Source organism: Lithobates pipiens, unplaced genomic scaffold, assembly GCF_037356315.1.
Source record: "Lithobates pipiens isolate NorthernLeopardFrog02 unplaced genomic scaffold, aLitPip1_a1.2 Scaffold_22, whole genome shotgun sequence".
In the NCBI taxonomy this organism is placed as follows: Eukaryota; Metazoa; Chordata; class Amphibia; order Anura; family Ranidae; genus Lithobates; species Lithobates pipiens.
The window spans coordinates 126,318,142-126,331,732 of NW_027507784.1; the positions used below are offsets into that span (position 1 = coordinate 126,318,142).

Below are 13,591 nucleotides of genomic sequence, written 5' to 3' on the forward strand. Positions count from 1 at the left end.
CTATAGCAAGCTGCTTGCTGTGGAGACACTCGACAGGAAGGAGGGCTAGGAGCAGCAAAAAGGGGCCCCAAAAAGGAGGATTAGGTCGCCCTCTGCAAATCCACTGCACAGAGCAGGTAAGTGTAGATGTGTGTTTTTCTGTTTTGTTTTTTACCAAGTCTTTACAATCACTTTAAGACCTGTAAGTTACGAGGTGGGGCCTCCATGGATCAGACTTGTTTTTCCAGCATATCCCACATATTCTCGATTTGGATTGAGATCTGGAGTTTTTGGGTTCCAGATGAACACCTTAAACTCATTGTTGTGTTCCTCAAACCATTCTTGAACTATTTTTGCAGTCTGGCAGGCTGTGTTATTTTGCTGAAAGTTACAATTGTTATCAGGTAACACGGTTTCTATGAAGGAGTGTCAGCAACAATGTTTACGTAAGTCGTACATGTCAAGTAACCTTCCCATATATGATGGGACCCTAGGTTTCCCAGTAGAACATTGCCCAAGCATCACACTGTCTCCAATGGCTTGCCGTTTCTTCCATACTCCATCCTGGTGCGTTATTTTATTTTTTTTCTGGGTTAGTGACGCTCAAGCACCAGGCCATCCAAATGATTTAAAAGAAAACATGACCAGGCCACCTTCTTCTATTGCTCTGTGGGTCGTATCTAGTGCTCACATGTCCTTTTAGCTGTAGACTCAGGTCAGTATGGGCACCCTGATCAGTCTGCGTCTACGCAGTCCCATACACAGCCAACTGTGATGCACATTTTTTCTGTTTTCAACACATCCACTTCAAGGACAACATATTTACTTGCCTAATAAATCCCACTGACTTTCAGATGCCATTATAACAAGATAATCAGTTATCCACTTTATCTGTCAGTGGTCCTAAAGTTATGGCTGTTCGGTGTAAGGGGCACAATCTGAGTGCTCTCAGACACTGGTAGCACCTAGTTGCTGCAGAACACTTGGCTCTGCTAAGGCAAGCTCTTGCCTGAGAACTTTATTAATTTGTATGGTCACTTCTGCTGAGTTTACTAGTTGTTTTAGTGAATAGGAAAAGAGGGTGGAGCAGAGAGAATTTCACCAGCTTATCAGGGCAGGAACAATAACAGTCCCCACAGTTTCCTTAATTTGCCTGTTGATTGCTCTCCCTCCCCTAGCGTATTTGGGGGCCATTCACCAACCTGAGGCCATCACTCCAGAAAATTGTCTGAATTGGGTAACAAATATTGAGTGTATTTCACATTTAATTTTGGACTTCTAAAATATTGATATAGCCAAAACTTTTTTGTTTTGGATAGAGCAGGGAGGTGTTATAAGGCAGAACATAGATTATGCAATTTTCTTTCACAGGTGAAAAATTGCTTGATCACCCCTTCGGCACAGTCAGTGTTTATGGGGGGAATCCCTCCCGCAACGCTATTGTGATATGCCGTAACACTGATTACCGGTACTGCTGGCAGCTATAGCCACCAGTAGCGATCACAAGAAAAAAATCCAACAGGCGGCTTTAGTACAACCAACCTCTGCCAATAGATGGATTAAATCTCGGCCACTCCCTGCTGAACCAGCCAAGACTTGATCCATCTATGGCTGGCTTAACCCTCTAAGGTTATATTTTTTTGTTGTCTGCATCTCACTGGAAAGGCTTGCCTTCATTTCTTGTCCTGGGGACGCAACTGGAAGTAATAGAAAATCTCACTATAGATGGGGAATCCACATCTTGGTAGTCGCCATTTGTTGTCAACATTTGTCCCCATTGGAAAATGTATTCTCTCCTCCTGCTCTTTTAACAAGTCCTTGACATGCACTAAGTAGATTTTTAAATGAACGTTTGTTCGAAAATTCCCAGTATATTCAATGACTTGATAAATGTTGTTTGAAAGTACTTCAAAATTTCATGTGCTTTTAACATTTGACTTTCAATGAATGTATTTCCTGAACAAAGAAGAAAGAAAAATAAAATGTAATTTCTGCAGTTGAAAACGAACATTGTTTTGACCCAACTAATAATTAGAAAATCAAACGACCCTTGAAACAAAAAAAAATTTAATTAAATTGTACTAGTTTATTCCCAGCTTAAAATTTTGGATTAAAATGCTCACGGGGACATAGATTACAATAAAAGAGGAAAGCAGACCTAACCCTTCCCTACCAAAAACAAAAACGTTTAATCTTCATGTAATATGACTGCGTAGTGTCATCACAGTACTCGGATCTAATTATATTTTGTTTACTTCTTGTTGTCTTCTATTATCAGGGAAGAGAAGGAACGATGGATTCGTGCAAAATATGAACAGAAGTTGTTTTTAGCTCCCCTGCCCTGCCGGGACCTGCCCTTAGGACAACAGTTACTGCGAGCCACAGCAGAGGAGGACCTGCGGACAGTGATCCTGCTCCTTGCCCATGGCTCCCGTGAGGAAGTGAATGAAACCTGTGGAGAAGGGGACAGACGTACATCCTTGCATCTAGCCTGTCGTAAGGGCAACGTGGTACTTGTGCAGCTGCTTATATGGGTGAGTTCAGAAATAAACAGGTTTCTAAGTTGTTGCCCTAAAGCAGTGATGGCGAACCTTGGCACCCCAGATGTTTTGTAACTACATTTCCCATGATGCTCATGCACTCTGCAGTGTAGTTGAGCATCATGGGAAATATAGTTCCAAAACAACTGGAGTGCCAAGGTTCGCCATCACTGCCCTAAAAGGGTGGTCATCAGCACCCCAACACAGAAGGGACCATACCTGATATGTAGAAGCCGACTTTATCTTGGAAACCTGTCTGAATAGACAGACTGTAAGAGTGAAATAGCCTTGTCTTATAGTGTATAGAAACGGTGAAGATGAGAAAATCGGTCCCGTCCGATTTACTAATCTGGGCCAGAGGAATTATGAGAGAATGACACAAACAAGCATGCAGCACATGATAGTTGAATAAAAATGAGAATTCCTGAATTGTATACTTGGTGCAGGTCAGTGACTGAAAGTATTGAAGCCAACGCATTAGTGTGACAACCAGGCTATGATAATTAAACACTCAGGCTTACCCAGTGCAGAGATATTCCAGCTTGTAGGACAGAAATTTAGCGCCAGCAGACTGAGAGTGATCATCACTGTAGAAAGTTAACTGAGCATCAGCAGAGAAAGGAAGGAACACTGCTCACCAACCCAGTGCATGAATATACGAATGAGTGTGGCCTTAGTGCCTCTCCAGACATGCTCCCCTAACATATTTTGCCCCTCACACCAGGGCTGTGATTAAGCCCACAGTATGCAGGGTGCAACATGCCAGGCAGGGGGTGAGCAGTGTGCCTGCCTTTCTCTGATGCTTCCACACCCCTGAATGGTTCAAAGGCACCTTCACTGCAACCTATGGGGATATTTTTGTCTCAGCTTAGAGCACCACTGCAAGTTATACCAGGTTAACACCATTATACACATGCAGTAGCTGCTACCATGTGTTTAACGAAAACGTACACCATTCACAGCATCCACTGTTGCAATTCTGACATTTAAAAATATCGGAATCACTTGCTGTCACACCCACACCGGAATGTAACAGGGTTTACACTATGGTAGCTCTTCACAGAGGCAAAGTTCTTCATTTTCTAGTTAGAGCATTCAGAGATTCAGCGTAAAGATTCTTTACATTTTGTTTTAATGAAAGAAAAAATAGTGCAGCTAATATTTACAGAAAATATATTACAAACGTGAGAAATACTTAAGTGGAGTTTGTCTGGTTTTACATTTAGTGCAGAGCTTAGATCACTTGCCAAAATCCAGTTTGATGAGCAAGAGTCACTGATCCACTTAACGTGACTTTTCAGTATCCTTAACAGTTCCAGTGGTAAAAACATGAGCTACACCTGCCAAATGCAGCCATCTGTTCTTGACCCTTGACAGGGTGTCACAGAGGTTACTTCACCCAATCAGTGTCCAAGGGGTGTGGTGTAGGTGTGCTGGAGTATTTTAAAATGCTCCAGCTGATGACTTTATGTAAATGTACTTTTATGCTGTCATCTCAGTTTATTGGCTGGGATACTGCGCTTTTTGGCCTTTATTTGAACTTTATCTGGGGCTTCGTTCTGCTTTATCCCTGCATATCTTGTATAGTTATATCTTCAAAACAAAAAACCTATTTGAAAGTGGAAATGCTCCAGCAGACACACCTGTGCTGCTAAGTATCCTGGACACATCTATATTTCTCACCAATAAGGTTTTACAATCTGAAGAACAACATATTATTTAGCAGAATGAAATTTGTTAGATAGCACATATGATATAGATCTTATATCTAGCATCACAGATATGTGTTTGAGCTGTTTTGCAGAAGGTTATGACTAGATCATTTCCAACAGGGGCATTTATGACACATGGCCTTTCGGTTGTCATTGCAGACCCTAGCTAGTGAAGGTTTAGAATACCTCTGATTTTGTCAAATGTGTCTTAAGCTGGACTGTGTTTCATCAAATGATGTTTCTAAATGTCTAGCACAGGCAAGAGATCTAAATCTTAAGTGTTTTATTACAGACTTGTGAATTTTGGTGGAAATAAAGACGATACAATGTTCAATACAGCTCACCTAGTCTCTCCACATATAATAGTTTGGGGTTTGTTGGACCTCGCCATCATCCCACACCTCTCTCTGGTTGGTTTCTGTTGTTTTCCGTAAAAAGCTGCAGAAAAGCATGTAGTGCATTTTTGCCGTGATTTGCGTTTTGTAACTTTTAATCTGTCCAACAACAAATTGTCCAAAAAAAGGCATAAAGACATGCAAATTGCAGCAAAATTGCTTGTGCAAGCAGTACCATTTAGGGTATTGTAGTTTAAAGGATGGTAATCCCTTGCTAGTAAGTATTTTTAAAGCCCATAATGTCTATCTATAAGGCCTCATGTATCAAATCTGCTGGGCAGTTAAGCACCTATGTTGGCCATTGTCACCAACCAGACACAGGATGTTATACAGTATTATAAGAGACATCTGATTTGTTGCTATAAAAACAGAAGCTTAAAAGCATGAAGGCACTGGGGTTGATTTAGGCCCCTTTCACGCAGACGACCCGTTCGGTCCATCTGTCAGTTTTTCAGGCGGACCTGAACGGATGCTCCATAGAGGTCTATGGAGCGTCGGATGTCAGCGGTGACAAGTCCGCTGATATCCGACCCGCTCCGATCCGAAAAAGTGTGACGGAGGAAAAAGCTATTTTTTCATCTGTCATCGGATCGGGTGACGACGGACACTGCGGTCCGTCGTTACCCGATCTCCCATAGGGGAGAGCAGCGCTGTGACAGGTCCATCTCTGCGCAGTGTGCAGAGATGGACCTGTCATCTCCCTGCTCAGCGGAGATCGCTCCGGGGATCCCCGCTGAGCAAGCGGATATCCACGGGGCGGATCAGCACTGATCCGCCCTGTGTGAAAGGACCCTTACTAAACCTGGAAAGTGCAAAATCTGGTGCAGCTCTTCGTAGAAACCAATCGACTTCCAGATTTTTTGTCAAAGCTTAACTGAATAAGCTCAAGTTAAAAGCTGATTGGCTACCATGCACAGCTGCAACAGATTTTGCACTATCCAGTTTTAGTAAATCTAACCCATTAGGTGATGGCTGTTTATTTGAGCCCCCAGCTGATCACTATTGTTCTCTAAAGCTGGCCTTGCAGGTAGAGCAAAAAGATTGTGCAGTCAGATTGTAATGTCTATGGTGAGTGATTTACCAAAATGATGTACTGTAAGTGCCTACTGTAACAGTCTGTTTAATTTATGTTCAAACAATTTGGACCTCATGCTACATAGTTCTAAAAGATAGATCTAAAGTAGATTGTTTAGCGAATTCAGTACTGGGTACTTTATCCCCTTCCTGCTTATGCCAATTTTCAGCTTTCAACACTGTCACACTTTGGATGACAATGCTGTACCCAAATTTTTTATAATTTTGTTCATAAAAATAGAGCTTTCTTTTGGTGGTATTTAATCACCACTGGGTTTTTTATTTTCTTCTACATTTTGAAGAAGAAAAAAGTTTGTCTTTGTTTCTGTTAACAAATAATGTTAATGTAAATAAATAATCTTCATTAATTTAGGCCAAAATGTATTCTGTTACATTTCTTTGGCGAAAATAACCCAAATCTGTGTATATTATTTATATTGTAGGAACGTTGTAGAGTCCACAAACACATCTGAATATTGATCAGTCCTGTCCTATCTCATTTCTTGAGGCCTGAAAACGGCAGGACAGTATAAAAATGCCCCAAATTACCACTTTTTAGGTATTTAGTAGGTGACATGGCAAGTTTTTTGAAGTTGGTATTTTTTGTCAAAATTTTTTGGAAAATTAAGAAATTAAAAATATTTTTCTGTCACCAGTGCAGTACAGCGTCATCATGTAATGGGTGTGGTGATGATCAGTGACACTGACTGGTGACAGTACGAAATAAAAAATAAAAAACTTTTTTTTCCCCCCACTGTGTCCAGAGCAGTATAATGTTACCATAGTAGCATTGTACTACTCTGGGGAACCGATCACTGTTTCTTTTTTTTTCTTTTCTTTACAAATTATGTTTACATATAGCAATGAATTTCATTGCTATATGCAAGCATTTTACTGAATGAAATCGATACATTCAGTTTGTTTTGTTGTGATTAGCTGTGATTGGCCACAACTGATCACATGGCACAGATGGGTCGTGATTGGCCCAGTCTGTTCCATGTGATCACTGTGACCAATTATATCTAGCAACACAATTGTATACAATGGATGGCTTAGGCCCTTTTCACATGGGGCGTATCCGCTGGATGGACTCCGCTAGCTCAGTGGAGGATCACTCCGTTGATCCCCGCTGAGCAGGCAGATGATAGTTCAGTCTTGGCTCACTGTGCAGACTCCCCGCTGTTCTTTATGGAGAGATCGGATGAAAATGGGCAGCCTGTCCATTTTCATCTGATCCCATCTGCTGAACAGATGGCGAACGTATCGCCATATGTCTGTTTTGAGCAGATCTTATCGGATAGCAGGTGGGTGTTAGCAGACACATCTTCACTGAAGTCCGCCTGCCCATACAATTCAACGGGTGGCTCTCTCGGATCCACCTGAAAAACGGACAGGCAGATCCCGAGCAGGCCAATTGTGTGAAAGGGGCCTTAAAAGGAAGCCATTCATTGTTTACAAATGTCATGTGACCTGCTGTGATTGGTTATACCAGTCACATGGTATCGGCAGTGGAACCGATTACGCCACTGCGTGGCCCAATCAGGGAGGACGTCATATGACATCCACCTGGATCCACAAGAGGTTTCTGCAGGCGTTTATGCAGGCAGTAACAGGTTAATCAGCCTTTAACATGACCAGTTTAGGGGGCTTCCTCTGTGTGCATAAACATACTCTGCTGAACACTGTGAGCAAAGATATACAAGTTAAAGCCAAAAAGGCTGTACTGTATATATTTGTATACAACAGGTAAAACACTTTTATTATGTATCACAAGACACGTACATCATGCATTCATAGTTCATTGCATTATGGTCCAGTTTTATGCTTATAAATGCACTAAATATATATTATTATTTTTTTCCCTCAGTACGGTGTGGATGTGATGGCACGGGACTTCCATGGGAACACAGCGCTAGCGTACGCTAAGCAAGCTGTCACCCCCGAGGTGCGAGAGCTCCTGCTGCAATATGGCTGCCCTGATGAACAGTTTGTGCTTATGGCCACGCCAAACCTCTCCCGAAAAAACAACCGCAACAACAACAGCAACGCGGGAGGTGGAGGCCTCATGCCCACCCTAATCTAAAAAAACAAAAAAAATCATACGAAAAGGAGACAGACTCGAGCACCGCTCACTCCTCGCACCGCAAGGGGAGGAGTCAGGAATGACATGGGAGGTGTAAAAGCACTGAGTGCACAGAACAAGGGGGAGAAGAGACTGAGCCTTCGCTGGCATTTTGGGAGGCAGGAAGAAAAAAAATAAAAAGGAAAGGAGGTAGAGAGCTGTCAGTTATATGCACATTTCACCTCTACCCCAGCAGAACACTTAGGCTCTGCTCTCATCTGACAAGCACTGCTCCACATAAATCACACGCAGGCACTGAGTTTGTCAGGTTTGAGGCTCCAATGATGCTATGTGTCAAATCACTTGGAGCTAATCTGTCCTCAGAGAATGCTGGCTTCATTACACTTGTATAGTTGAGTTCCCTCAGCCTGTACCGCTGTTTAATAGGACATGATTACTCATCATGTAGAAGGGAGCATATTAGCTGAGGAGGAAGCTCTCTCCACGCTCCGCTGATTACAGGGATGTGATTGCAATATTCTTACAAGAATCATATTAGGAGAGACATTCTAGGCCCCATCTTCAGATTCCTTGTCATAATCTCGCTGCGCTTTAAAGCGTATGTTCCTCTAAATGTAACCCCTCAAAAAAATATAGGAACAAAAAAATTTATTCCGTAAATGCATTTTTCAGGGCGAGGTTAAACCAGCTATTTGCTGCATCATGCATTGTGAGATTTTATATATATAAATATATACATATTTTTTTTTTTTTTAATTTACAGAAATTATTTATTTTATGAAACTATTGACAGGCACCTGAGTCACCACTGTCACTTGGCTCCATTCCTGTAAAGCGCACACCCCCACCCCCTACAACTGTGCATCTGGGTCATTTCAACTAGCTGATATGCAAAAGATAAAAAAAAATCATCATAATTGAGGTGGTTATATGGTTGAGTGCATTTTTTTTTTTTTGTCCTTAAAGGCTTACATAAGAGACACTAATTAGGATTAGTTACTGCACTAAGGGAGAGGGAACATATTTTTTCAGGGAGAGCTCTGTATACAGAATGCCTGCCCTAAAGATCAGGGCATCAAGATAAGGGCTGGGTGTATATGCATGTACAGAGCTGTGTATATTCATGTGCAATGCACACTGCACATAGTATTGTACAGAACACCGTCTTATTGAATTTGTATAACGTGACTGTTGGTGGGTATAGCCCAAAAAAGGGCACTCTTCACCATGCGCTTCATAGTTTTTCTGGATAGACTGATTAATATAGAGAGCATTTCATGACATAGGGCCCTGTAGAGGAAATGCACTACGCTCATTTAAATGTCATTGACCTGAGTTATGTAAATATGCCCAGGGATGGACCTGATTAATTATTTATTACTGGTACATATCCCTTGCAAGCAAGGTTACGAAATCTCATGCTTGGCATTTGCATCCACAAGTAAAAATGTTCGTTTTCACATTCATAAAACACATCAAATAACAGTTCAGTGCAACAGTGTAATTTACTGTTCAGAACATAGAAATACGAATGTAATCCTGGAGTAGACTTTCAAACATTTGTCTATTGCTTTTTTTTATTGGCAGATCAAAAGCCAATAAATATGCTATACTGGATGGAGCATATAGGGCTGCCATATTTGCAATGCTGAACATAGAATTATGGGAAATGTAGTTTAGAAATGGGAGGTGAGGTCTGACTATCGCTGTCTTCGACCATTTCCAAATGAACGGAACCTGCCAGCTGTAGAGCTAGAATAATTGTTTCTGAAAAAGGCAGCAATTATACTCTATAGCAGTATTATTAAAAGCATTTAAGCTAATTTAGGTCTCATGCACGTAAGCACCTATATGGAGCGCTCAATGTGCATTGCTAATATGTGATCAGCACTCATTGTATGATATTTCTAAAGGCTTAGTACAGGCAGCAAAGAAAACATCAAAACTTATAGCTATAGGTTCATTCCTGTCATTGCTTTGTCCAGGGAAACCTCATAACTGTAGTAAGCTTCCCTAATCTCAGACATGTTACATTGGATATTTTCACTGTGTGTATGTAATGCAGAAAATCCTACAGTGTCCACTTAGTACTGAAGTTGGAAAAGAACAATTAAAGCATATCTAAATAAATAAAAGTAAAAAACCAAAAACAAAAATGTATTTTGTAGTTTACCAGTCCTCAGATAAGGTGGCTGCATTTGTTTTCTTTTTTCTTTATGGTCGCCTGGTAATCCAGCAGGTAACTCCCTTCCTGTCCCTGGGTGGCTGCACTCACTATTCCACCGTATCTGTGGCAGAAGTCATAGATGCCACCTAGGCTGGACTACAAATATGTCTGAACTTGCTCAAAATGTTCTTTCCCTAAAATGTGAAAACAAATTCAGTCACCACATCTAAGCTGCAGTATATTAAGTTTATGGCTTTATTTATGCTTTAAGATTTAAAATTCCTTAACTAAAACAATAAGAAGAATACAAGTAACAACAAATGTGCCATTTTACCAGATGTCTTTTGGCTCTTCAGCTCTTAATGGGCTGAAATGTATTTGTTTATCCTTTTTTAAAGCCTAAAATGCACAAAGTATGGGTACCCCAAATTATATATTTTTTCCATTCTTTTGACAACAGGCAGTTTGCATACTTTTAAGATTGTATACTGTCTTTTGGAGCTCTGCCTTAAAAGGGTTGAGCTACTTTGCGCTAGTGAACTGGGGAGGGATAATAGAGGCACTTGCCAATCAACCACCAGTTTTCAGTACTTTCTGATTGACATGTTCAGTAGGACAGTTCGAGGAGCAATGATGATTATTATACAGAATTTATATAGCACCAAATGTTCACACAATGCTTTCAACGTGAGGGCAGACAGTACAGTTACAATACAATTCAATACAGGAGGAATTAGAGGGCCCTGCTTATTAGAGTTTACAATCTAGATGATGTACAAAATACTACAGTCACCAGTAGCAACTAATCTGAATTCAGTTTTGTACACTCAGATTAGTTATTCGAATTTCAGATTGGTTCTTTTGGACTAATTAAATTTGTACATCCTTATTGCTCCTTGTACTGTCTTAGTGAAATGTCCGTTAATGTGCAATTTAGGTCCCCTGTAAAAGAAAAGCTTATTTGATTGTAGTGTAGTCTGCAGATTGTGCCTATACTGGCTTCCTATAGTTGGTAGATTTTAAACCGTAGCAGATCTCAGTGTTGGACTATATGTTGCCTTGTGCTTTTGTTTTAACACTACGTTCTTTCTCATATTAGATTCTTTTCAAATATATTCTACACAAGTAACACTACATATATTTAGGCAATTGAACAGAAAATCTCAAGCAACCTTCGGGGGTGAAAAATATCTAAAACGGCACTGGCCGCAAACAGGCAGCTCTGCTGCTTCTGCTCCCCGGAAGGGTTTCCTGAGACCCCAAGATCTGGTTCTTTCTATAATGCAATTACTGACCAAGCTTCCTGGTCACTGGTTCTGGCCCTGACCCTTCTGCGTTATGCTTTAGTGTATGCCTATCATTGTGACAGGTAGGTCTACTAGCTAATTCTGTAGTATCCAGGAAGCAGGGGTCAGGGCCTAAAACAGCAACCAGGAATGTTGGTTGGTAGTTGCATTCTGTAGTACCATTGGCGGCCTCAGTACACTCAACCAAAGAGCAGAAGTGACTTGCAAGCATCTGGGGTACCTAATAAAGTATAACTAAATGCATATTTTTTAGGATTTGGACAGAGTGGTGAGGGGTTAGGACAATTGTCTGTGTTTTTATTGTGGTCTGTGTCCCTAGTAGTGAGATGCACTCTTTCTAATTGTCCTGATCACCAGTGTCACCAGCAATGAAAGCTAGGGTAAATATGGAATTTTGTGTTGCCACCAAAATAGGAATAGAGGGGAAATCTTCCAATAGGGACACGTGTTCCCTATCTTATTATGGGGTTTCTCTCACATTGGAAAGATATCCTCCCACTTCATATCCTTCCCACTTGTTCAGCCTGCAGGGCAGTAAGTGAAGGGAAATCTTCCTAATGATGCAAAAGAAAGCTAATAGCAATTTTAACCATCCCCTATTCTATCCAGAGTTGAAATAAAAAAAGTTTTGACTTTAGATATAATTTAAGGGCCATTTGAGAAAAGTGGAACAGATTCACTTTTAAGAGCCAAATGCGTAAGAGCCTTTAGTCTAATATACATTGCCAAAATATCACAAATGATCTGTTTGGTATATAAATATGACAAAATCCCTAAATAGTTTAATAGTACATCAATAATAGGCAAGTGATATACTGAATTTTGCAGTCTAGGGTTCTCCAGTGAAATTGGTGCAGAATGTGAAGCAGAAAGGGATCAATGGAAGGATTTACTCAGACTACACAGCCTAATCCCAAACCTCCACACCTTCCCACTGTATTTCAGCTTTGTTCAGCTGTACTTGCCACTTTTGTTTGGGGGGATTAAAAAAAAATAAAAAAATTCACAACCTTGGAAGCTGGCATTGGAAGAGTAAAGTTTGCCTCCTGAATATCTTATTATAGACCATTCCCATGAACAGTGAAGTGACATATTGGACGAAGCATGCTAGTACATATCAGTGATCAATAAACTACAGAAACCGGTCTAAAGAAGGAGAGGGGCCAACTAGCCATACAATTGATGGCATCCTAGGACTTACCAATTTCTCATCAAAAAACATCTTCACTATTGACAATTATGATGGCGTATCTGGCTCAGAATCGGACTCTTACATTTGCAGATTTGGTCTGCAAGGTGAAATTCTACACTACAGAAGAAAATAATTATCTTGCATCTTTATTTATCAAGCAAATGTTTGCCTACAGCCCTTTCCAGTCTAACCAGCGCTTCCAAATTGTGGCACAGAGATGCCTATCGCCATGGAGCCTGAGCGATAATGTTTTCTGAATGGAGTGTGTGAGTACTACAGTAAAAGGGAATGTGTGTCCTGACGTTTAGAAGACTTGGGAGATGCGTACGGTGTGTTACCATCTTCCTATGGCAAAGGGTCTAGCTTCAAAACATCCACCCCATGAACTTTAGACGGGGCCACGTTTATTTAATTTTTTTATGTCCTGATCGGATGTGGAGCCAGATCCTGCCCAGTTGAGTAGTGTGTATCTTATTTCCGATCACCACTCTGTATCACCTTTGTTCCCAAGGTGGATCTTACGGAGTTCTCGTTTTTATTTTTTCGGTGTCTATTGATTATGTTGTCTAAGTTATACAGAATTCTTTTGTATCGTGTCTTATTAGAGGATGCAAAATGTATGTAAAATAAAAAAGGACAAAAAATATTTGAATAGAAAGAAAATGTGTTGATTGATTTTTGGAATACCAGAACATTTAACATTAACATTTCTTTACAGACATTGGCATAGAATTTTATTACAGCACTTTGTGACATATCGATAGTTAAAGTTTTGGCTGTTATTTTATATTACATCCACTGTCGCTTGTACATTACATTACCTTTGGCAAAAATGGCCTGGGACCTTATTTATAAAAGTGTCTTTAGTAAAAACAATCTATAGCAACTGATTAAGCATTCAGATTCCAACAGTTTTTTTACAGTGTTGGTGTCCGTTTAGAGGACATATTGTGGGTAACTATGCCATTACTTAAGAGATTGTAAACATACTATGCTTATTAAGGGCAATGTGATTTTCCTTACTAGCTTATACCTTCACTGACTATATTAAGGCTGGCCATTGGGTCAGGGTATAAGCTAGTGTGTGCAGCAAAGAAAATAAGTCCATTCCCCCATCAACAGTCAGTGTTGATGAAGGAATC

At 40.5% G+C, this 13,591-nt stretch overlaps 1 protein-coding gene across 8 annotated transcripts in view; it reads left to right on the forward strand.

Annotated features, from left to right (window-relative positions):
* Positions 1-13,095, forward strand: part of AGAP1 (ArfGAP with GTPase domain, ankyrin repeat and PH domain 1) — a 601,134-nt gene extending 588,039 nt beyond the window's left edge. For all 8 annotated transcript variants that reach the window (XM_077448231.1, XM_077448233.1, XM_077448232.1 and 5 more), the window contains 2 exons: positions 2,258-2,513; positions 7,568-13,095. In XM_077448231.1, the coding sequence (XP_077304357.1) occupies positions 2,258-2,513; positions 7,568-7,783 (472 nt within the window). In that variant the 3' untranslated portion in view covers positions 7,784-13,095. The remainder of the gene's footprint in view (positions 1-2,257; positions 2,514-7,567) is intronic.
* Positions 13,096-13,591: the final 496 nt, after the last annotated feature.